This window comes from Stegostoma tigrinum, chromosome 37 (assembly GCF_030684315.1).
Source record: "Stegostoma tigrinum isolate sSteTig4 chromosome 37, sSteTig4.hap1, whole genome shotgun sequence".
NCBI lineage: Eukaryota > Metazoa > Chordata > Chondrichthyes > Orectolobiformes > Stegostomatidae > Stegostoma > Stegostoma tigrinum.
This window is the reverse complement of record NC_081390.1, coordinates 15,818,866-15,844,863: the sequence shown is the minus strand read 5'-3', so window position 1 is coordinate 15,844,863 and position 25,998 is coordinate 15,818,866. Positions and strand designations below refer to the sequence as shown.

The window sequence follows — 25,998 nt, the reverse complement described above, 5'->3', positions numbered from 1 at the left end:
TCATCACTTTGCTAACTGAAGATTTAAATTACCATTGAAGGATAATCAGTGCTCTTTAACTTCCTGGGTTTCTATCTGTAAGAATGCTGTGGTCTGATTGGCTACCTTATTGACTCGACATCAGGTTTAAATTGCCACCCTGGGAGGGGAAGTTGAGACTGCAGAGATTATTAGATTGTTGTGGGAAGTTTTCTTCACAAACACTAGAGAACACCATTGGTTCACTGCAGATGAAAATCCTGCCTTTTGCTTTCATGAAATGTTTATGAATGTCATGCTGCTCCTTTCCCTCCAAATGTCATTTGAGGTTCTGTCATCATATGACCATTACCTCAAGGTTACAAGGTACAGTCACAAATACCTATGCGATCATTCAGAACACCAGCATCTGTCATTCATGTAGTGATAATTAAACCTATTGTAGGCACGATAACAGCTTCGTAACAGAAGTGAAAGTTTTCTATAGAATGAAGACCATATTTGATCAGAGTACAGCTAGATTGTAGACAAATGAGGCTTGCACAATTTAAGTAATTATCTTGATAAGCTAAACTGAGTAATTCTCCAAATGGATAAATGGAGACTATTTTAATAAATATTTGCAGCCCTGTGACTTAAGTAATCAACATCAGAATGTAGATCAAGCTTGAATATAAAAATATTTGAAAGAGTTGAAACCTATATTCTATGTTAATGCAACTTACCTGGTTTGTTGGATTGAATGCAGTTCCAATTATCGAGTATCCAGGAGTAATAGTTTCTTTGTGGTCAAATCCTTTTTATTTTAAAAGGAAGATCATCTTCTGCTAGGGTGAAATGGTCCAAAACTACAGTCTGATGACTGGTTTCCTTGTTTTAAAAACTGCTAATTAACTTCAGTGAGCTCTGCAGGTGATCAAACAGTTTATTTTTTGGATGCTTATATTTGGCAATATTGTGATGCATGGCAATGTTATTTGCTGTGCACACAACAGTGCAAACCACACTGTCACTCAGAATGGCGACTGCATGTTGTCTGTTGTTTAGCTGCTTGGGTCGATACTTTATTAAATTACCATACTGATTTATCTACTGTGCACTGTCTGGCACAGAGATATACTGGTGGTTTTATTTTCCTAAATCAATAAAGTGTTTAACAGTAAATATTTTCAGAGGCATGCATTCCACTTTGTGTTTGATGATATTGGAGTTACATAAACCTGTACACTTTTGGATTGTGAATTAGGAAATCAACAAAAATGAAGTAATTATTCTTGAATTGATAAAATTTTATGTTTAGTTACTAGTTACAATAGGTGGCCTTGTAAAGAAGGCAAGAAACCCTTGTGTTTATGTACCTTCTTTCACAACCTTGAGACATCTCAAAGACCTGTATCACCAATTATGCACTTTTGATGTGTGCTCACTGTTGAAATGTAGGGAAATACAGCAGTTAATTTGTGCACAGCATAACCCCATAAACAACAAAATGATAGTGACAAGATTTTATCGTTTTCAAGTGATGTTCTTTTCCTTTCCAAGGCTGCTAAGATAATTTTGTGTTTTGATGCCTAGTATTTCAACTTTCTTCCAGCCATACCAACTATGCAAGTTTTATGTGGATAGTTGATTCTCAAATTGCTGTCGATATTCTGACATACTTCTGAATGGTTGAATTATGACTTCTCTCTCGCTCTCTCTCTCCCTCTCTCACTCTCTCTCTCTCTCTCTCTCTCTCTCTCTTCCCCTCCCTCTACCTCTCCACTCTCCCTTTTTTCACCCTCCCCCCACTTCCTTTTAGTTTCATGTCATGGCCTATGATTAAGAATGCAGTGGCGTAACATCACTGTACTTCCTTCGTCTCAGACTGTGATGTTATTAACAAAAATCAAAAGTAATGCCTTGTCATTAAGCAAGTGACTGACTAAGAAAATGATCTTTAATGTGCTTATGTTTGCTGAGCTGTTCGTGCCATTATTTAAGGGAAAGAATGGATCTGAAAATTAAACCAGTTTGCTAAGTTTATAGACTCTCCTTATATTTTTTAACAAATTTTCATAGAAACTGTATATTAATGTTAAAGGAATGGGAGTAACTAAATTGAGGTGTTTTGTTTGTTTCTTTGATAATGTGTACAATTTGTGGGTTTTGGGATAATACAGAAATCAACTTGACCTTTTACTTCTCTTAATCATATATTTTAAGCAAATAAGTTTATAATCTTCAAACTTAATTTGCAGGTGAACTCAGGTTTGCCCCAGTGGGATGATCTGTTGTGATACCTCAAGGTTTTCTATTGAAGAACTGACTGTGTTAATTTTGGACCTTATTTTGTTTCTACAGCCCACCTCTGTTTGTGTCATATTTGACATTTCCAACATGAAATAATTTAAATTTGATTTTTTTTGTGCAATTAAAGCAGTCAGTACATGTATCCAAGCCTTTCCTAGACCATGAATATTGTTCTTGTAAATATATCCCAAATGTGAACATGCGCTGTGATTACCTAATTACTGCAATGATGTCATTTCATATATGTGACTTAAGAGCTAGTAATGGCTGTATGAAGAACATTATCCACTCCTGTCTAAAGGTAACTTATGTTACCTGTAACAGTGCACAAACAACAAAAACTACAGTATAACCTTCAGTGAAAAAAATCTTGGCTGCACCATTCGTTCTGTGAATTTTTTTTCTGATTTACAAACTGTTCCAATATTTGTTGTACATGTGTATATCAATAAATTCAACCCATTTTTTTCAGTGGCATTTGCTGGTAAGGTTTTGCTTTTCCAATTAACAGCTCCTCTCAACTGTTCTTTTATTTCCTGTCGCATTAGCCTGACATTTTTCTTACACCATCATTCTGTTTGTCATTTAATATATATCTTGCACCCACATCACAGATCTTCCCTTTTGTGTCAGCACTTTTGCCTTTTTTATTCAGATTTTCAGTAATTGTATCATTTTGCCCTTTCACTGGTTGGATCTTGCAATATAGCTCCAGAGAAGGGTGGTGTTTGATTCCAGAGTATTGCTAAAAAAAAGGCCTTGGCATAAGCAGTGTCTCACTATGTGGGTTGAGTGTAATTCCAATGCAGAGTCAACCCTTGTACAAAAGTACTCACAGTTATTGAAATTTTTTGAGAATATTTAAATCAACCAGGAGAAGACAAAGGCAAAATACTGGAAAACTCAAATAATCTGAAATATGAACAGAGATTTTTATTCCCCCAAGAGCTAAACAGCTATTCAGTTACTTAGCTATGTTGAACCTGTTGATTTTTAAAAAACATTAAAACGCAAATGTAAATGCAAGACGTAGCTGTTTATTATTTTAAGAGTCTGAATTTCTTAATGTTCTAAATATTAGTGCTGACCGAAGGATTTCTCTCTGTAACTTTAGTTATAATTAAATATAATTGAAAATATACTTTTATAAGCATTTGTCAGTCTGAAAATGAAATTTGTGTTAAAATATATTATTAAGTATTCAGACAATGTTAGTGGTGAGTACATGCAACTTTTTATGATGCTTAGACTGACAGCTGAGTTCAGCCATTTAAATACTTGATTTTCAAAGCTCTGTTTCTGATGTGAGTTTTGCTAGACGTGCGTGTAAGTCAGTATTAGTGTTATTGTTCTGTCTGTAGTCTGCGTCTCTGCCTACCAAAGTTTCAAGTTAGGGGCAGAGTTCTGCAAATTATTTCTTAAAATTAGAATAGTTTGCATTCAATTAGAAAAGAAAAAAGATGACCATTTCAAGTGGTCAGCACAGCGGTATGTTCAACAGAAGGTCTTTATTGAAGTCAGCTTCAGATGTCCTTCTCATGGTAGGTGTCACATACAGCAAACTAGGAAGGACATTTGCACTTCAGTCCATATCTTTTTATACAAAACGAAAGGTAATTGACACGTTGTCAGATACATTTTGAGTTCAGACATTAACAAATAGAGATGTGACTGTTCTCATGCATTAACAATTGTTTGTTATCCACCCAGTCCTACTTTTGTCTGTGTATTTAAATGCATGGCACATGTGATCTTTTGAAGTATTTGTCTTTTGAGATGGTGCATATCCAGGTTTTTGGTTTTTTTTAAACCAACGTCTGCTGGTTGGAATAATGTGCGTTTTTTAGTTAAACACTGGCATTTGTTGCCTGTACCTGGATATTTGTGGTTTTTCTCCACATGCACTTGAAAGATGTAAGCTGCTTTTCAACATAGTGGACACATCTGTATTGCTTTTGACAACAGTGCACAGATCTGGGTTGCTTCTCCAGTTTGCAGACAGACTCGCCTGTTTGTCAATGTATGTGCTGTTATTATTGATTTACAAGCTCAGAGGTGCGACACCTGTTTATAACTTTGAGAGCCAGATTGTCTTCTCTTGGCAGTCATGTTGTCACATTACAATCGATCATTCTGTCTCTAATCAGTTTATCTTGTAGTTGTATGTTCACATTTTCTACAAGTTGAGGTAATTACTTTATAAGTTGCTCAAAGACTTGCTTGCAACTTGGTACCCAATATTAAACAAGTACTGTTCATGAGTAATGATTATTTAGAGTTCACAGTGTGCCTTTAAAGGTAAATCTATTGCTTTTTTCATAATTCTGTTATTATTTATGAAAAAATTGCAGTTTTGCTTTGTATCCTATACTGTTTGAATAGGTGGGGGAGAAACTACAGCTATTTTCTCTTAACCAGTGTCTTAATTGTGGCTTGCTTTCTTTTTTTTGTTTATTTTGGGGACAGCTCATAGCTTTGCACATAGCTCTGTCTCCCAGTCAAGAGTTGTTTTCCTACAGTTCTGAAATACTCACCGAAGGGCCAGTTTTGACACCATGCTTGGAATGCATAATACCTAGTGTTCACACTGTATTTATTGAAGTGTGCTTAAAATGTCTGCCTACAATGTGTGTACTTACAACAGAGGTGAAAGAACTGAAGCAAACCAGGAGGGACGTTTGTTTACAATTGCATTTCAATCCAAGGCTAATGGACAAGGCTACTTAATTGTTCCAGTTATATGTAGAAACTATATGGAGCAATTTTTGTGGCCTTCCCCCTTCCGCACGCTTGTCTAAAATCGATGAAGAATAGCAAACAATAATTTTGTGACTGATCTATGATTCATCTTTGAAAGTAGCCAAGAAAGGCTGAGGGAGGCCCTGATGTTTATATTTTTTAAAAGAAATTAAAACAGGAGAGGAAAGAAATCAATGCCTTCTCACTCAAATAGTTGCATCTTTTGAGGGAAAAGTGGGTAAATACCTGAAGTAAACTAAGCTATGGTGATCATCATGCCTCAATTATGTTTAGTGAAATGTAGGTAGAGGGCCTATTGTGGTACAGTGCTAGTATCCTTAGGAGGCCCAGGTTCACACCTACTCCAGAGGTGTGTAATAATACTTCTTACATAGGTTGATGTTTCAGAAAAAAAGAAATGCAGGTGGAGGGCATTCATTGGGGTTTCAGGACACATTGTGAAATTGTGGTGTGCGTTAGAAGTAATTGTTAGACCATTGGGTTATAGGATCCTTAATGTGGACTTTACCAGCTTCAAAATCTTCCCACCCACGACCTCATCCCATGACCAACCCTGCCCCCTTGACCTGACAACCTATTTTCTCCCTCACTGAACCGCTCCTCCCACCTCACTGACCAATCCCAACACTGCCTATCTGCACTCACCTATCATCATCCCACCTACCTTCCCCAGCCCCACCCCTCCTCTCTCTATTATTTTTGAGGTCCCTACCCTCTTGTCCCATTTCTGAAGAAGGATCCCATCCTGAAACATCAACTTTCCCGCTCCTCTGATGCTACCTGGCCTGCTGTGTTCCTCCAGCTCCACACTGTTATCTCTGGCTTCAGCATTGGCAGTTCCTACTGTCTCCAAATATGAGTAGTCTAAATGAAAATTTGCTAGAAGATTTGAAACTCTCAAATCACTGAAAACAGCAACTAGTGCAACGATCTCGTTTTTCCTAAGGAATTTTCTTCTTTGTCACTGAGGTATTCTAGAATCCTGACTCAACTGGTTATACGCATGAATTGCTTTTATGTAAGCATTTTAATAATTTAGTTTGGAAAACCTGGTTCTGGCTAGTGAGCAATGTATAAGATCAGTAATCAGATAAATCTCAATGTAGGTGTGTGTTTTTATTTTTCCCATAGATTATTTATATAGAATAAGTGACTAGCATTTTCTTTGGATCCTGAAAGTTCCTTTTTCAGGAGAAAGATATTGTTGCTTAGAAAAAAGATGATATTAACTACTTCTACATCTCTATCACCCAATAAATAAAGCATATCATAAATTGGTAAAGAAATATTTTTTAAAAATGAAGTTAAATGGATATAAATCCTGCGATACAGACTGGGAATCTTGATTCTGTGTTCTGGTATTATTGAATCACAGAACAGTACAGGGCAGATGGAGACCGTTGGTCCCATGGAATCTGTATCGGTACTTTCAAAGAGCAATATTACTTCCACTCACAGGCACATATTTCCATATCTCTACAATGTTTTCGCTTTCAATTTTACTCAGTTCACTTTGAAGGTTGCTATAGAATCTGTTTCCATGATTCTATTAGGAAATGCATCTGAATCCTGATCACTGTTTACAGGTAGAAAGGTTTTACTCAACTGCCTTTGTTTCTTCGGCCAATCACCTTGACTCATTGTTCTCTGGTTATCAGCTTCAGCCACTGATAAGGTAATCTTTTTATGTACCAGATCTAAACCCTTCTTGCTTTTTATGTTCTATAAATCTCCTGAATTGTGTTGGCTTATCACTGAACATATTTAAAGACAAGGTAGATAGACTTTTAAAATAGTGGGGAGTTGAAGATGATGTTGAACTGGCAGGAAAAGGAGTTGAGGCCTTGGACAGATCAGATATGATTGTGCTGAATGACAGAGTAGACTTGAGGAACTATCTGGCCTATTTCTGCTCCTGTTACTTATGTCCTAGCAGAAATATTCTCAACCATTGGTCTAAAATCTTTGCTTTTCTAGCATGACTCCATCTAACTCTTAGCCCTTGTCTTTCCAGTCTGATGCCCATTTCATACCTTCATATCTTCTTTAAAGTTTTTCGAAGCCATCCAAAGCAAACCTAAATAGCGCCTTTAACGTTATTAAATGTCCCAAGACATTTCATGAAAGCAGTGTGAAGCAAATACTGAGCCACAAAAGGTGATATTAGGTCAAATGACCAGAAACTGGAATGACGAATGGTAGGAAAATACTGAATAAATGTTATATTTAAACATGTTCATTCAAGCATTACCTTCAACAGTTAGTGCTGCAGCAAAGATAGTTGAATTTAAAAAAGGAAAGGTTTACATTAGTTTAATCTTTAAATTTAATGTTTCTTGGCACTTGTCATTAAAATTTGTGCCCTTACAGATGACCAAATGCCTTATTGGTATTCTTAAGTAAATAATCACTTACTCTCCCAGTGAGCCAATGCATAGACTTATTTAACTAGCTGCTGTATGTGCAGTAAACATTCTAGACATCAAGATGCAACCAATACAATGTGGGGAAAATGTGAGCTTGTGCACTTTGACAGGAAGAATAGAACTTAGTTATTATTTAAATACAGAAGTACTGCAGAAAGCTACAGCATGGAGGGATTTCGGGGTCCTTGTGCATAAATCACAATTTGTGGCATATAAGTTCAGAACATATAGGGAAGGCAAATGGAATTATTTCAAATAGAGGGGAGTATAAAATTAAGTTTGGCTAAAACAAGACAAACACTAATTAGACCATACCGAGAATATTGTGAACAGTTTTGGTCCCCTTGTGTAAGGAAAGATATAGTGGCATTGGAGGCAGGCCAGACAGAGAAGGTTCACTAAATATATCCCTTGCACTTTTCAACCACGGAGAGGTTGAGTAAGTTGGGCCTGTATACACTGGATTTCAGAAGAATGAGAGTAAAATAAAACCAAGACGATTCAGAAGGGGTTTGACAGAATAGATGCTGAGTTGTTTACCCTTCAGGGAGAGTTTAGACTTGGGTAACATCATCTCATTGCAAGGGTCTCCCATTTAAGACATGGTGAGGAGGTATTTCTTCTCTGAGGGGAGTGAATCTGTGGAATTCTTCACTGTGGGTGTGATCAGGTATGATGAATGCTGAGAGAGACAGATTTTTAATCTGTAAGGAATCAAGGTTTATAGGGAAAAGGTGGGAAAGTGAAGTTAAAGATTATCACATTATTCATGATCTTATTGAATGGCAAGGCAGACTTGATGGACCACTAATCCCTCTGCGTCTAATGGCCTCCTGGCCTGTTCGTAATGGTCGTAATGATCATAATGATAGGGGAGGCGATGGCCTAGCCTAGTGGTATTATTGGTCTATAATTAATCCAGAAACCCCAGCTAACTTTCTAGGGATCTGGGTTTGAATCTTCACCATGGCAGACAGTGGAATTTGAATTCAAAAAAGAAAGCCTAGAATTAAGAATATACTGATGACCACGAATCCACTTTTGATCGTCAGGGGTGTTGGGGGGGAGGGTGCGGGAAGCATCTGGTTCACTAATGTCCCTTATGGAAATAGATCTGCCATCCTTTCCTGGCCTGGTTTAAATGTGACTCCAGATGGACAGCAATGTTTGTTGATTGTCAACTGCCCACTGGCCTATTAGGAATGGGCAATGAACGCTGGCTTGGCCAGCGTTGCGCACATCCTGGGAGCAAATATGGAAAAAACATTACTTTCCAAATGCTTGTTCTGCTGACAATAACCAGTTCTCTCTGAAACGTATTTATAAGTCCTTTCATTGAAGTTGTGTCGTCTTCCTCCTCCTGTGTCCTCCAACGTCTCCCGTTTCCTAATAACATGATTTTGACCCACTTGCCGAAGGAAATTTCTGGCTTCTGTGTTTGTGTGCAAGTTAACCGAATCCGCCACACGTTGTTACAGATGTAAACCAACCTTTCAAAAAAAAATGCTGTTCATTTCCTGCCATTCCTGATTTTAAAGATACTTGATCTCCAATCCTGCCACTGCTGATTTTAAAGATAATTGATTTCCAACCTATAATTAGCCTTAGTGGGTGTCTAAGGGGTCTGTCCTCCAATGATTTCTTGCATGTCAAATTAGACCTTGTGGTCTAAAAGTAAAGTTGCACCTGAGTAAAATGCGGAGTGTTGCATATTATGATCGTGCAGCTTTTATAAAATATATACTGTGCACTAGAGCCCGACATTCTCAACAGACCTTCGGTGTCTTAAACAGGCTGATGCATGAATTGATGCATGTTGAACTAAGTTTGAGTCGATTTTCCCGAGAAAGGGCAGTCTCACTCTCACTGCCTCTCACCCTTTGAGTAGGGGCGAGGGGAAGCGGGTATAAGAGGCGTGCGCGTATGGAGCTGGGCTGCTTTCCAGGGGGCTCAGGGGAAGTGGAGAAAGACCAGAGCAGCGGAAGAGGACTTTAGTGGGAGTTTATTCCGGAGGAGGTTGAAGGGGTTTCAGATCCTAGGGGGTGAAGAACGGTCGGATCTGGAGCGGCCAGATCCGGGGGGTGTAGAGTCAGGGTCTGAGGGATACTGGGGGATCTGGCAGATTACTTTAATTAGTCGGGAGCTCCCGAATTTCCTGATTTTAATCGGAACTTCCCGAGGTTTCCACGTGTTGGGAAATTGCCCAGAGCAATCTTCACTTTCTCCGGCAAATCATTCAAGATCAACTCCCAATCAATAGCCGCGGAGCCATCAGCAAATTCAAAGTTTCTTAACTGAAGTACTTTTCACGAAAATAAGTGTTGGTAAAGCGTGATGTGAAATCAGTCCCAGTGCAGATATTAAAAGATATTATGAAAGATGAATGCTGAAAGCCTTTGCAATGTCCTCTGACAATTATAATTGGAATATCATGGTTGTAAAAGCTATCCTGAGGCAGTCGTTTGTATTGAAACAGGATCTCCGGGCCAATAAATGAATAGTTACGATGGCCAAATTCGTGAACGCTGTCAAACCACTCCCAAGCAACCATCTCTCACAAAACTGTAGATTGTTTTCCCTTAATATTTGTATTAAATTTGTTCTCTCAGTTCAAAGAAGAGATGCTTTTGTTTTAGAGCGTGGAGTCGGTGGTAGGGCGATTGAATAAAGAGGGCTTTAGTCTGCATTTCACTGATGATACCTAATCTATGACTGCTGAATCCTGGTGTCAGATCGAACAATATTGCACCCTCTAGCATGATATTTCAGGCCACAGTAAACATCATCTTGGAATAGTGACTGGTTTGGTGGAGCAATGAGAAGCCCAGGTGATCTGATATGAAACAAATTGCTGGAGAAAATCAGCAGGTGTGGCAGCATCTGAGGCAAGAAAGCAAATTGACATTTTGAGCCCAGTAATCCTTCCTCAAAACTAAATAGTAGCCAGGAAAATGCAGAATATATTTGCTCAAGAAAGTAAAGAGGGGGTTTGTAATAAAGGAGTAAAGGATAAGTGGAGACTGAATTGATCTGATTGTGAAAGCAATGGTGTACCAGATGTTTTGGAATCTGGGGCCACTGAACTTGCATGTGAGAAAATGCGGGCCACACCATGGGTAGGATATGAAGGACCAGTAGTTTAGATTAGATTCCCTACAGTGTGGAAACGGGCCCATTGGCCCAACAAGTCCACACCACCCCTTGAAGGCATCCCACCCAGACCCATCCTCCTATAACCCACACGCCCCTGAACACTACAGGCAATTTAGCATGGCCGATCCACCTAGCCTGCACATCTTTGGACTGTGGGAGGAAACCGGAGCACCCGGAGGAAAGACACGGGGAGAATGTGCAAATTCCACACAGACAGTCGCCCGAGGCTGGAATTGAACCTGGGTTCCTGGCGCTGTGAGGGTGCAGTGCTAACCATTGAGTCACGTGACGGGATCTTAAAAAGTACACTAAAGAGACTGAGCACATTGACTGTTGTGGATTGACATGGTGAATGGATGGCCATGTTTGGAAGGTTAAAAGTACCGTAGTAATTTGGAAGTGAAATATTTATGAATTGCTAATAATAAAAAGATCCTTTTGAAAGTAAAATGAAATCCGTCCTGTTTAGGTCATTAGTATGCTGGAAATCATTAATAAGCCTCATCTGCATTTGTACTTCTGTATTTAAATTATTTTCCCCAGATGACACTTGGCTTTGTTAAAGTGACCAAGCATGGTCAGCACAAAGTTCCCAATGACTAGTTAGCTGTTAAGACAATGTCAGTTTTTGCACTCTGTTATCACATTTATGTAACATCTTAATTAACTGGTGTACATTTACTGTTTATTCATTGCAAGTGAATGTAAACATTCTGGGCATAATAAATTTCTAAAGACCAATAAAGTAATTGTGGGAAAATTACTGGATGAGATTAAGTGAAATTTCAGAGAGGCTCAAGATATAACCTGTTATTGTTATTGGTGTGCACAACTGAATATAGATCCCATGGGATTAACTGTTTGGGAAAATGCTATTGGGTAAAATTTAATATATTTACAGGAATGGTACAGTGTTCCATTCCTCAAGGGTAAATAAGATTTTTGTGAGACTCCCCAGAGATGCCCTGTTTGTTTCATTATTTGCAGAACATTTGCTTGACTCTGAGCCGCCTGTTTCTCTTTAGTTTCACCATGATCGTATTACTTGATTGTATAAGGTATGGAAACATTAGCATTAGGCTTTCTGCTTGTTTCCATTACCATTCGCTGACGTTATGTGACCTGTCAGCAGCTATCCGGTACTGTACTGATTTAGAATATGCAGCGTCAGGAAAGTTGTAGTGTTCAAAATGTGTCAAGAAATCGCACTGAGGAGAACTAACTAATCTCTCTAGGAGAAACTGTTTCACACACCCAGCTTCAAATAGAATATCTGCAAGCTGAAACCAAAATGTTTTCCAAACTGTGTTTTCCCTTAAGCAAAAAAAATCAATTCCTGATCCTTCTAACTGAAAGCAAACAAATGCTCTTCAATGTTTACTCTGTCCAACCGTGAAACTCTCCCAATTTCAAACAATTTCATAGCAGTCTAGGAAGTCTCATATGTTGTGTTTCTTATAAGAAGATGCTTGAAGAAATACTGAAAATTATTCTACCCCTTCATAAACAAAATTTACACACCGTTAGTTCAAAATCCAAATTGTAAAATAAATAATACCAAAATGTGTCTAAACCACATACCCTACATCACAGTATTTTGGATTGCTCAGATGATGTAATTATGAAGTAAATGGAACTGAGTTGGTAAGGAAGATTGTGTGTTGAACAATTGACAGTTTGGACAACTAATGGAACAGGTGTAATTATGTAGCACCTTTCATGATGTCTAGGCATCTCATAGCACTTCAGTAAATTTGTAATGTAGTCACTAGAAAATTTCAACCTGCTAATATAATGGCTAACACTACAAATTTTTAAGATCAAGACACTTTGTCTCTTTCATGTTCCTACTTTTTCTCTTCTGCTTGCTGTTCTTGGCACAAAGCATTAACAGTCAATTCCAGCCAGATCTCTGAGCTGTTGTTTCCTGCCCATGTACATTTTAAGTAGTCCTTTCTGATGAACAAACTTATTTTGCTACTGGGAGGCAGGATCAACGGGCATGTAGGAACATATCAATTAACAAGACTTATATAACCAAAAGAGAGGTTTGTCACAAAATAGGATTGAGAAGAATTAACTGTAAGGATACTATGTGCAGTGTTGTTGATGGATCAGTTCTGTAAACAGGAGTCTATTTTTGGCAGGCTTGCATTAAGTTGACAAAAGAAAGGCTGAAATTACAAAACATTTTCATGGGGGTTCATAATTGCAAGAAAATGTTTAAATTCATCCAGAACCAATCTTCTGTTTTGGGCATTAACTTTTGAAGTTGCAGATTACAATACCTGTGCCAGATTGGTTACATGTTACCGAGTTTGGAATGTCTAACAATATAAGCTTGTATATTAACTAGAATCCATGCAGAATGATTGATAATTTCCCCCTCATATCCCCAGTTGCCATTTCTCCTTTTACTGCCCTCTCTTACCATGGGGTGCATGAATAAATCTATTCCTGAACAAATAACTGTAAGCACAAAGCATTTATGCACACCCTGTGTGCATGTGCATGGAAGGTTTTGCTAACTCCAGCTGTGTGGATTGAATGCATATTTATGACACTGGGTCATTAGGACATGTTGGTATAGAAACTGTGGCCTCAATTTTAACCTTGGTTTAATGGGTGGTGTGATTTTAGAAACTCAATCCTTGCTGCATAAATAAGGACTAGTATCACTTCTGGCTAACTTCTGGCCTGGAACAGATTGGAAGAAAGCAGGAGAAATTTTAATTTACCAGCTCCACAAAGAAATGAAGAAAATCCTATCCTTTTCCAGCCCCTTTCAAGGCTGATCCTTTTCTAGCCTGGTTTACTCAGGCAAGATGGCGGCAGTAAATTTCCAAATGAACTCTTGAGTTAATAACATGGTGGTCCAATGTGCTTGTGCACAAGAAGGACTGCACTGGGAACTGGGCAGGTGTCCTTGCTTCGGCCGTTTCTTCTCAAGAAAGTCAGCAGGCAATTAACCTGAGCAGTTGTTACCCAACTGTCCACTTAGTGCCAGATCGATGAGTTAGAACTGCTTCCTGTTATTTGGGGTTTCCCATGTATGGTAGTAGCCAGGCTTGTATAGCACTAAAGGGAAGCTTGTGTTAACTATGAAGAACAGCCTGAACTTTATTCCACTTGCAGAGGTTCTGGAACACACTGAGCAACTGTTCACAAACCTAAATGCTGACATCCTAACCACTGTTTGTGCTGCAGTCTGCAGCCCTTGCTGTAGTGTGTTTTTCCACCGAGAAAGTAGATCTTACTTTAGAAATGCCCTTTGTAAGATAAGGATCTCTCGTAATTTATAGCTGTTTTATTTTTGTTATAGTGAGGCCTACAGTAGGAAAAGCTGATGTTTTATAACAAATGTTTCTTTTATCTTTTTGGTGGCAACTGCAATTATATTTTCCTGTTGGCTTTTTTTCAGGATGCGCAAAAAATCGGCATCAACGCGGGTAACCAGTCAGATGATACTCTCCAAGACCTGGATGAGAAGGAAGAAATTCCACAAGGGGAAGTGGGCTGGATGACTTCTGTAAAAGACTGGGCAGGTGTCATGATATCTGCCCAAACTCTCACCGGCCGAGTTCTTGTGAGTCTTAAATTTGCCTTCACTCCACACAGTTACAGTCGATGAAATTCAGCTCAGTTTGACGTGTTGAAACCAGGTTGTGCCTGTGTTCTGTACTACTGGAGATAAAATCTGTTAAATTCATTGGTGGTCAAATCTATGATTATTTAATTCAAAACTAAATCCAAGCAGGGGTGGTCCAGTTACTGTGGATTTACTTGAATGTTATTTTGAGCTTTTTATTCATAGTAATCAGAAGCAAAGATAAGAAAATGAGAAAAGAATACTTTTTCTTGTACCTGTTACTGTTGATTTCTGAGAGAAGCTCTGATAATTTTGTTTCATGTGTTTCTTACCAATGTTTATGAAGTTAACACACAACTTCGTTTAGATATTATGTATGTAATTGTCTAAATTTTAGGTTAAGAATAAAAAGATTTTGCTGTATTTGGGGAAATTGAAAGTCAAAAATAATAACAGATCTGCAAGTTTTGTTGAATGTCTTCCCTCTATATTTGTAGTAGTTCCAATCTTTGCTCTGGGGATATTCATAAAACACCAGTAAAATTGTTACGTCTAAGAACTTGGTCTTCTTTGGGCTGCAAATTTCGAAGTGGAAGGGTTGATCTCTCTAATAGAATGGGTAGATTCAAAATCCTGCTGATTTTGGGCCTCTGCCTTTATTTACATCAAGCTGACATCATTTAGAAGAATTGTGGGAGATAGGTGGAAATTTGTGTGTGCTGTGTGTTGAGAAAAGGGAGGGGTTAAGGGTTCTCAGGAGAGAGGAGAGGCGCTGATCAAGAGAGTTGAGAGGAAAAAATCAAAGTGAAAGAGATGCCACTGTTTGGAGATTTGGATAACATAATTGTGTCACTACTCCCAATTAGGTCAATTAGGACAGGCAATCGAGACAGGGAGCAAATCATCAAGGACAAAGTTCAAGATGGTGATGGTCTAGATGATAGATAATCATTGGCAATAGCCCCTGGTTTTCTCGTTCAAATATCCTTTTTTTTACAAAACTAGCACATTTAGGTGGCTGCTGCATTAAGGTCAAACCCATTTAATGAAGGGAGGCATCAATCAGCATTGCCTAGTGTAACACTTGAAGGTAGGTGGCTGAATAAGGCCTCATTAAGATATGGTTCTTTTGATAAAGTATGGCACATGGCAGGTGGTCCTTTTCCGCATGAATGTTTTGCTGCCTGTTTTACACTTGTAAAATATGAAATGCCTAATTGAATTTGTATTGGATGTCTCTGAGATGTAAAAATGTCCTGGTACTGGTCTTACTCAAAGTATCATTGCAACTGTACCTGAGATTTTATAGTAGACTATCAACAGTACAATTTTAAACTTAAATCACTTTCTTTCCATTGTGAGTGTGAAAAAAAACTCGGAAAATTAGGCTGAGCTGTCACTGAAATGCTAATAATTAAAAACTGCTGCTGCAAAAGCTGGCAAATTGATCACTCGCTTCCAGTAAATGAACTATTGATTCAGTGTTACCACAACCTCAAAGCATTGTGTTGACTGTTGTTCACACAGTTTGGTTTGCATATTATTCTTTAACCACTTGAATGAAGCTTATATCCCACCTGAATTTGACCAAAATCCAAATGAGTTCCTCTAAAGCTTGTGCCACTTACTTTTAGTCTGAAAGATATTTAGCAATTAAGTGTTCAATTGTTCAGCTATTCTGTTGATTATTAGTTTATATTTTTATTAGTTTCTCTTTGTTTGCAGTATATACATTTATGGATGATAACATTCATTTCTATTAGATATTCGGTTTATCTTAATTTAGTCCCAGTTTATTAGAAGAAATACATGGAAATGCTGTCACCATCAGTGATTTGTCAGGTGTGAATGTTAGTTACAAAGTTCCCTAACAGTTAGTAGTTCCACAGAGAGGTAGGCAGCACAATTGTATACCCAAAATTGGTTGTTAAGACTGCATATACTTTTCAAGAAAGTAACCAATTTCAACACTAATCTTTCTGTTTTCTGCAGAGTGTTATTACCTGCCAGTTTCAGTTTTTGAAGTGTTGTCTTCAAACGATTTTTAATTATCTCATTAAGAGCGATCAGTCTGCATTTGTACTCACTGTTCCCTATGTGAAGCTATAATATTTGACAGACTTGTTATACTTGGGGAACAGTGTTACAATCGCTGCTAAATGTCTCAGTCCTGTATGATGCTGCTTGCTCCCAGTTGCACCCAGAATTCAGGTGGCATTTTCAGATCTTTTGCATTTCAGTCTTATTGTGCACTTCAGGTTTTCGAAGCCGCGTGCATTCTGCTCAAGGGGATGACTTCACCAATTCTCATTGGAAGCCTAGTTTACATTGACGCACTATCTCAAGCATCATAGAACAGACAAATTATTCCATGTATATTTGCTATCCTGTCAGCTTATAAAATATAGAGTAGTGCCTTAAACTGATATTTGGTAGCTAAATTGGACAGAGGCCACTCTAGATGAGAAGATTGGTGGAAGACATGCCATCGCCACCCTTAAATCTATGCTTTTTTTCTCAATGTCTGAAATAAGCAATACAAACTTAGCATGCACTGGGGTGCAGGTCTCTGGTACAGAGTCTGTCCCTCTTGCACAGAAGGGAAGGGGGGGGATAGGAAGAGAGTGTTAGTCACTGGGGACTCAATAGTTAGAGGGACAGAAAGAAGGTTTATTGGGAACGAAAGAGACTCACGGTTGGTGTGTTGCCTCCCAGCTGCCAGGGTCCGTGATGTCTCGGATCATGTCTTTGGGGTCCTGAGGGAGACGGTGACCAGCCCCAAGTCATGGTCCGCATAGGTACCAATGACATAGGTAGAAAGAGGGATAGGGATGTCTGGCAGGATTTCAGGGAGCTAGGGTAGAAGCTGAGAGCTAGAACAAACAGAGTGGTTATCTCTGGCTTGTTACCCATGCCACGTGGTAACGAGGCAAAGAACAGGGAGAGATTTCAGCTGAACACATGGCTTCAGGGATGGTGCAGGAGGGAGGGTTTCAGGTACATGAACAATTGGGGCTCATTCTGGGGAAGGTGGGACCTCTACAAACAGGACGGTCTCCATTTGAACCAGAGGGGCATTAATATCCTGGGTGGGAAATTTGCTAGTGCTACTCGGGTGGATTTAAACTGGCTCAGCAGGGGGATGGGAAACTATGGTGTAGTTCCAGTACACGGGAGAAAGAGAGTAGGGAGGACATGGACAGGATTTCACTGTCACAGGAGTGTGCTGGCAGACCACAAGCTGGTTTGAAGTGTGTGCTGGTTTGAAGTGTGTCTGCTTCGACGCCAGGAGTATCCGGAATAAGGTAGGTGAGCTTGCAGCATGGATAGGTACCTGGGACTTCAATGTTGTGGCCATTTCAGAGACATGGGTAGAGCAGGATCAGGAATGGATGTTGTGGGTTCCAGGGTTTAGATCTTTCATTAAGATCAGGGAAGGTGGTAAAAGAGGGGGAGGTGTGGCTTTGTTAGTCAAGGACAGTATAACGGTGGTTGAAAGAACTTTTGACGAGGACTTGTCTACTGAGGTGATATGGGCTGAGGTCAGAAACAGGAGAGGAGAGGTCACACTGCTGGGAGTTTTTTATAGGCTTCCGCAAAGTTCCAGGCATGTGGAGAAGAGTATTGGCAAAACGATTCTGGGCAGGAGTGAAAGGAACAGAGTGATCATTATGGGAGACTTTAACTTCCCCAACATTGACTGGAAATGCTATAACTCTAGTATGTCGGATGGATCAGTTTTTGTCCAATGTGTGCAGGAGGGTTACCTGACACAGTACATCGAAGGGCCGACAAGAGGGGAGGCCACACTGGGCCTGGTACTTGGTAATGAACCAGGCCAGATGTTTGATTTAGTGGTAGGTGAGCACTTTGGAGAGAGTGATCATAATTCGGTTACGTTTAGTTTAGCGATGGAAAGGGATAGGAACATGCCACAGGGCAAGAGTGATGGATGGGGGAAAGGCAATTATAATGCGATTAGGCAAGACTTAGAGACATAGAATGGGGTAGCAAAATGCAGGAAATGGGGACAGTCGAAATGTGGAGCTGCTTTGAGGAACAGATATTGCGTGTCCTTGATAGGTATGTCCCTGTCAGGCAGGGAGGAAGTGATAAGGTAAAGGAACCGTGGTTTACTAAAGAAATTGCATCTCTTGTTAAGTGGAAGAGGGAGGCTTATGTGACTATGAGACGAGATGGTTCAGATGAGGCGATGGAGAGTTACAGATTAGCCAGGAAGGATTTAAAGAGACAGTTAAGAAGAGGAAGGAGGGGACATGAGCAGACATTAGCAGGTAGAATAAAGGAGAACCCTAAAGCTTTCTATAGGTATGTGAGGAATAAGAGGATGACTAGAGTAGGAATAGGGCCAGTCAAAGACATACGTGGTAAGTTGTGTGTGGACCCTGTGGAGCTCGGAGAGGTGCTGAACAAATATTTCTTATTTGTTTTCACTCAGGAAAAGGAGAATATTGTAGAGGAGAAGACTGAGTTACAGGCTACTAGAATTGAAAGGATTGAGATTAGTAAGGAGGTGGTGTTATCAATTCTAGAAGGTGCAAAGGTAGATAAATCTTCTGGGCCGGATGGGATTTTTCCGAGGATTGTCTGGGAAGCTAGGGAGGAGGTGGTGGAGCCTTTGGCCTTGATCTTTGAGTCCTCATTGTCTACAGGTTTAGTACCAGAGGACTGGAGGATTGCACATGTTGTGCCCTTGTTCAAGAGGGGCAGTAGAGATGACCCAGGTAATTATAGACCTGTGAGCCTTACATCTGTTGTAGGAAAAATTTTGGAAAGGATTATAAGAGAGAGGATTTATCATCATCTAGCAAGCAACAATTTGATTGGAGATGGTCAGCATGGATTCGTCAAGGGCAGGTCGTGTCTCACAAACCGCATTGAGTTTTATGAGAAGATGACCAAGCATGTGGATGAGGGTAGGGCAGTTGATGTGGTATACATGGACTTCAGTAAAGCCTTTGATAAGGTTCCACATGGTCGGCTATTGGAGAAAATACGGAGGCACGGGATTGAGGGACATTTAGCAGTTTGGATTAGAAACTGCCTTCTTACAGAAAGCCAATGAGTGGTGGTTGATGGAAAGTATTCAACCTGGAGTCTGGTTACTAGTGGTGTGCCTCCAGGATCTGTTTTGGGACCACTGCTATTTGTCATTTTTATAAATGACTTGGACACAGGCATAGGTGGATGGGTTAGTAAGTTTGCAGATGACACCAAAGTCGGTGGAGTGATGCACAGTGTGGAAGAATGTTGCAGGTTGCAGGGAGACTTAGATAAACTGCAGAATTGGGCTGAAAGGTGGCAAATGGAGTTCAATGCAGATTAATGTGAGGTGATTCACTTTGGGAAGAGTAATAGGAAGGCAGCATACTGGGTCTCTGGAAAGATTCTTGGTAGTGTGGATGTGCAGAGGGATCTTGGTGTCCATGTACATAGATCCCTGAAAGTTGCCACCCAGGTTGATAGTGCTGTTAAGAAGGCATACGGTGTGTTAGGTTTTATTGGTCAAGGGATTGAGTTCCGCAGCTGTGATGTCATGCTGCAACTGTACAAAACACTAGTGCAGCCTCACTTGGAATATTGTGTGCAGTTCTGGTCACCCCATTACAGGAAGGATGTGGAAGCATTGGAAAAGGTGCAGAGGAGATTTACCAGGATGTTGTCTGGTCTGGAGCGCATGCCCTATGAAGAAAGGCTGAGGGACTTGGGTCTGCTCTCATTGGACAGAAGAAGGCTAAGAGGGGATTTAATAGAGACATACAAGATGATCAGAGGATTAGATAGGGTGGACAGTGAGAGTCTTTTTCCGAGGATGATGACTTCAGCTTGTACAAGAGGGCATAGCTACAAATTGAGGGGTAATAGATTTAAGACAGATGTCAGAGGCAGGATCTTTACTCAGAGAGTGGTAAGGGTGTGGAATGCCCTGCCTGCCAGTGTAGTGAACTCGGCCACATTTGGGGCATTTAAACACTCTTTGGATAAGCAGATGGATGATGATGAGATAGTGTCAGGGGATGGGCTTAGATTAGTTGACAGGTCGGTGCAACATCGAGGGCCGAAGGTCCTGTTCTGCACTGCATTTTTCTATATTCTATGTTCACCTATTCTAGAACAGAATCATAGAATCCCTACAGTGTGGAAGCAGGCCTTTTGGTTCATCATGCCCACACGAACTCCCTGAAGATCATCCCACCCAGATCCGCTCTGCTACCTCATCCCTATAACCCAGCATTTTCCATGGCTAATCCATCTAGCCTGCACATCCCTGGACACTATGGGCAATTTAGCATGGCCAGTCCACCTGAACTGTTCATGTTTGGACTGTGCGAGGAAACCAGAGCACCTGGAGAAAAGCCGAGCAAACACTGGGAGAATGTGCGTGTGGTGTTTGCACAATCACTCAAGCTGGAATTGAATCCAGGTCCCTGGTGCTGTGAGGCCGCAGTGCTAATCACTGAGCCACTCTATTAAGAATTAATAGTGAAGAATTTGATCCTAAAGTAGCTGGAACTTAAAGCACCCCAGTGAAATGTTCTGAAGTAAATATGCAGAGGAGTGATGAAGACAGAAGTAATTTGAACTAAGAGGCAATAACAGACGCGGACCTGGGCCTTCCTGGATCTGCTGATCTAACAAGAACAGTCCCATTGTTATGAAATAGCAGTATCATAGATTAAAAAGTTGATTGACCTGAAGTATTAACTGTCAGCATTTGAGAGACTGGCAGAGCAGTCAGATATTTTCAGTTTTTTCTATTTGACATTGGTTTATAGTCACGTGTGCTCAAGTGCAGTGAAAAGTTTACAGTGTCTCCCCACATGGCACCATGTTAGGTATAAAGTACTTAGCTACAAATCTTAGATATGTAATTGGAGAAATAAAGGAAAAAAAATCTATTACCTTAGTTATTCATAGTATGAATTAGAAAAAAAGTGAGAAATAAAGTTAAAAAGACAAACATTTCAGCCTTTCTATAAATGGCCTGCAGTAGATCAGTGCAAGGATCTTCCAGACATGGAATTCTTAGGTTTTAAAAAAAACTCTTCAAAGAACTTTAATTGAGCTAAACTTTTGTTTAAAAAAAATTGAGTCACATGTTGGTTAGATTCATGAATTGTAACCTTGGAAGCTTGCAGTCTGCATTGGGCCCCTTGAAAGTTTTAAATTTGGAACGTTGCATAACTTTCAGCCCTTACAGAGCAACAGACAACCTGTGTGCCAGTAATTCCTCTAAGTAGGGTAGGTAGCTGAGGCTGATTTACTGACAAAGAAGTTATTAATACTGAAATTGCATTATAGCAAACTTCCAAATGTGAATACTCAGTGCCAAGTTTTTCTGAAATGCAGGCATACTAATCCATTTAAAAACCGTCTTAATTAAAGGTCAAATACATATTTCAAAATTCAAAACATTACAATTGATTGGTTAACATTATTCGTTCATATTTATTTTGGACCATTTCTTTGTGGTGCTTTAAATTCCTACTATTTCAGGATTAATTTATTTACTAGTTTTTCTTATTGGGGTAAATGAAGCTATATTTACACTCCTAACTTAAGACATTATTAAGAACAGAGCTGCACTCTGGAAAATTCCACTATGTTACTTTGAATGCAGTAAAAATGGAGGCACGTCACAGGACATTAGAAAAGCATAAAGCAGCCCGGAAACTGCATATTTTGGCAAAGCAGCACATCCACAAATTATCTAGATGAAAATGAAATAAAACAGCATGTGGTGTTTTAATTTGAAAGATAGGAAAATTGCAATCAGCACAAATTAGTTTAATTTACTATTGAGATATTTTTGCTGTCTCTCAACAGTAGTGTTATGCATGGAAAGGAGTGGAGGTTGGGAGGAGATCCTGTTGCTTGAATAAAGACAAATGTTTTCTTGAGTTGGAAAATTAAATTACCCTCCCAACTGCTGTCTCTTTGTACTTGACAGTTTATTTTCGCTTACTGAGAAACAAATATCATACACAACCTCCAATGCAGCAAAACAAGTGGCATTTTCAATATAAGATAACACGGTGTAGAGCTGGATGAACACAGCAGACCAAGCAGCATCAGAGGTGCAGGGAGGCTGATGTTTTGGGCCTTCGAGCCATTTCTGAAGAAGGGGCTAGGCCCGAAACGTCAGCCTTCCTGCTCCCCTGATGCTGCTTGGCCTGCTGTGTTCATTCAGCTCTATACCTTTTTATCTCAGATTCTCTGCAGTTCCTACTATCTCCAAAACATTTGGTTGTTTTCTATCTTAATTTGGATTTTATGAATGTCCGTCTTGGGGATGATCATCCAATTTAATTTAGATTTTTACTTCTAATGCATAGAACTACTTTGAAATTAATCATGGATCTTTTGAGATGAGATAAAATCTCAACAGAACTACAACTCTGGTGATACTTGCAAAACAAACTTCGTACTCGAGAATAGAAAGTGTTTGGGGTGGCGTTAGTGAAATGGGCCATTCAGTTAGATGTCCGTTAATAATGAGTTGCCAGGTTAGGTTTAATATATGCCTAAATGTTTCATCATGTGACTTTCTATAGTTGATGCTCTGCCTGGTGCAGTCCCACCATTGGTTACCCAAAGTGTCCGTCCTCAGATTGCACTCTCTTCCTACACCTAGCGGAAAGCCAAATAAACTTTTCATTATCCAGTTATATGATTCCTGACTGAGTCAATATTCCCCATCTTCAATATTTTTATAACTAATTAACAGGAGGAAGTTTATTTTCACTTCACCTGTGATTTTACTGTAATGTTGCCTCAGCGGCGTCTTGCAAGGTTAGCATTCGACAGACCGACAGGTTAATCCTGGAGGGATGACAATTATATACTGTTTAAGCCTAGCTGGTGTATGATAAAAATGGACTTCATTTTATGGTTGTAATGATGCTGAAACTACCACCATTCATCAGTATAATAATTGTGAATCTAAAGGCAATTTCTGGCATGTATTGTTAAATGTGGAAATCCAGAAATTTCTATCAGTGATTATCTGCTCCTGCAGAGGAACTGCTGCTGATGTATCTGCAGTTCGAGATATTTAGAACTACTGCACTTCAACTAATATAAACTTGCACTTTTACTGCTAATAGTCCAGATGTAAAAAATCTTTGAATAAGGTATGCTGGCCAGTTGAGTAAGATGTATTTTGTTCTTAATTTAACCTGTACCCACTTTCCAGGGATTGAAATAACATATTTTCGATTATGAAGTGTCCGTTTTCTCCATTTTGATTTGAAAAATTCCATAGATTTAATAATTACCTTTTAAATATTTATGCAAATTCGGTTTTACCTTCTTCATGTATATTTGTGTGATTCTCTTGTTGTCCGTAAAATGATTCTGCTTTTTTCACTTCCTGATTTGCAGTTGACTCAAATTCTTCAATGTTACCAGTTACCAGTCATCATCTTAGGTTAATGTCAGAATGAAATTAACCTTAGGAAAGATGAAATTTGTGCCACAGTGATTGTTCCTCTTCAAGATCAGTAACAAAGGCTATCAATGCTACTTTGCATTGCATCCAAACTCTCTATTTGTAAACTTCTGTGTCAACCTGTGCTCCTTGATAGTGACTGCAGAAATTCATTGTAAAGATTGAACAGGTATTTTGCACTAGTTATCAGTAAAGAAGATACAGTTAACATCCCAGAGGAGCTTTATATCAGGGAGAGAGGAATACAGGAAAATTACAGTCACCAAAGAGTAGGTACTGAGTGAATTGTTAGAGCTGTGTTCAGATCTTCATTGACTTCATCCTAGGATATTAAATAAAATAGCAAGTGAGATGCACTGATTTTAATTTTCCAAAACTCCCTTGGTTTGGAGGCGGCAAATGTAATTCTTTAAGTTACAATGAGAGAGGCGAAAGCAGGAAGCTATAGGTCAGTTAGCTTAACAATGATCATGAGGAAAAAGTTAGATACTATTATTAAAGAAGTTATAGCTGGGCACTTAGATAAATTCAAGGTAATCAGGTAGAGTCAACGTGGTTTTGTGAAAGAGAAATTGCATTTAGCCAATCTGTTGGAGTTCTTTGAGGAAGTAATGTGCTGTGAATGAAGGGGAACTCATGGATGCACTGTACTTGGATTTCCACAAGGTTTTTATAAACTGCAGCATCAAAGATCATGATGAAAAATGAAATCTTTTGATGCAGAAATAATTTAATGACATGGATTAGCTGGTAAACTCAAAGCAGAGCGTACGTGTAAATTGGTCTTTTTCTGGTTGGCAAGATGTAACGAGTGGTGCATTAGAGGGACCTCAACTATTTACAATTTATGTAGATGGCTTGGATGAAAGAAAAGGAGGGTCTGGCTGCCATATTTGCTGATGATACAAAGATAGATAATAAAGTCAGTTGTGAGGAGGACATAAGATTGCCAAAGTGGGATATAAATATGTTTAGTGAGTGGGCGAAAAGCTGGTTAAACAATTGTACAATATGGGGAATTTTGAAATTGCCCACTTTGATATTAATTTTTTTTTAAAAAGCATCTAATTTAAATAGTGTGAGATTGCACAACTCTGATATGTAAGTAATGTACAAGTACAGCAAGTAAGTCAGAAATTTAATAGAATGTTATTATATATTGCAATAGCAATTTAATACAAAAGAAGGGAGGTTATGCAGGCATTGATGAGGCCATAATCTGGGTTACTGTGTACAATGCTGACTGCCTTATTCAAAGAAGGCTGTAAATACAGTGCAGAGAAGGTTTACCAGATTGATATCAAGAATGGGTGAGTTGTCTTAAGAGAAAAGGTTGGATCTACATGGTTTGTGGTTCCCAAAAGTAAGAAGCATCTTGATTAAAACATAAAATGTCCTGAAGGGTCTTGACAGGGTAGATGTGTAGAGGATGTTTCTTTTTGTGGGAGAATCTAGAGCTGGGGGTCACAGAGGATTGAGAATTTTTAGAACTCAGTTCCTATAGAGATGGTGAAAGCAGATATTTGAACTATTTTATAATAGGTAGTTTCTTAGTAAGCAAAGGCATGAAGAATTATTGGGTATAGGTAGGATTGTGGATTTGAGGCTACAATCAGTTCAGTTGTTATCTTACTAAGTATGGAGCAGATTTGATGGATTTATTAGCCTATTCCTGCTCCTTATGTACATGTTTGTATGGTTGCTGTACATCTGTCCCCTAAGCATTTCTTAGTTAAGTTAATCATGGTGCAGTCTGATTTTTTTTTCATAAGAGATGATTGCACTTCAGGAGGACACCAGATAATAGAACTGTTTAAAGTGAAAGGGCGTAAGTGAGGATGAAACTAGGGTCATTTGAGGTCAAATAGGAATGTGCCAAAGAAACTACTTCTAGTTCATGCTGATGTTAAATTGTTTGATCACAGAGGAATGATTTCATGCTGGTAGATGTTAAAGCTCGCTGGGTTCCTCAGTGTGCTGTTTTTTTAAACACTGTTTGACTCCGTCTGGCTAATCACAATACTGTTGTGAGCTTCTCTGACCTGCCCTGGAGCTGTATGGTCTCAGTTGTTGCTTCACACAGGTAAGATACAGATCAAGAGGCAGATGGCATTCACTGTCTCATGCTCTGTGTGTTTCCAGACGCAGTTCCAAATGTTAACTGTCCTTGGGGCTGAAATAATTAAACCTATAAATGACCTGCATCAGTTGACAGATTAAAGCAAAATGAAAATTGTAACGTTGATGTGACGCAATAATTGTAGAAATTATGTCTGATGTACTGATAATTTAACTTCCTAATCTGGTATAAATATATGCTTCCAATG

At 39.2% G+C, this 25,998-nt stretch overlaps 1 protein-coding gene across 11 annotated transcripts in view; it reads left to right on the top strand.

Annotated features, from left to right (window-relative positions):
* kcnma1a (potassium large conductance calcium-activated channel, subfamily M, alpha member 1a) overlaps positions 1–25,998 on the top strand; it is an 828,270-nt gene that overhangs the window by 176,236 nt on the left and 626,036 nt on the right. For all 11 annotated transcript variants that reach the window (XM_059640355.1, XM_059640354.1, XM_059640351.1 and 8 more), the window contains exon 2: positions 14,032–14,196. In XM_059640355.1, the coding sequence (XP_059496338.1) occupies positions 14,032–14,196 (165 nt within the window). The remainder of the gene's footprint in view (positions 1–14,031; positions 14,197–25,998) is intronic.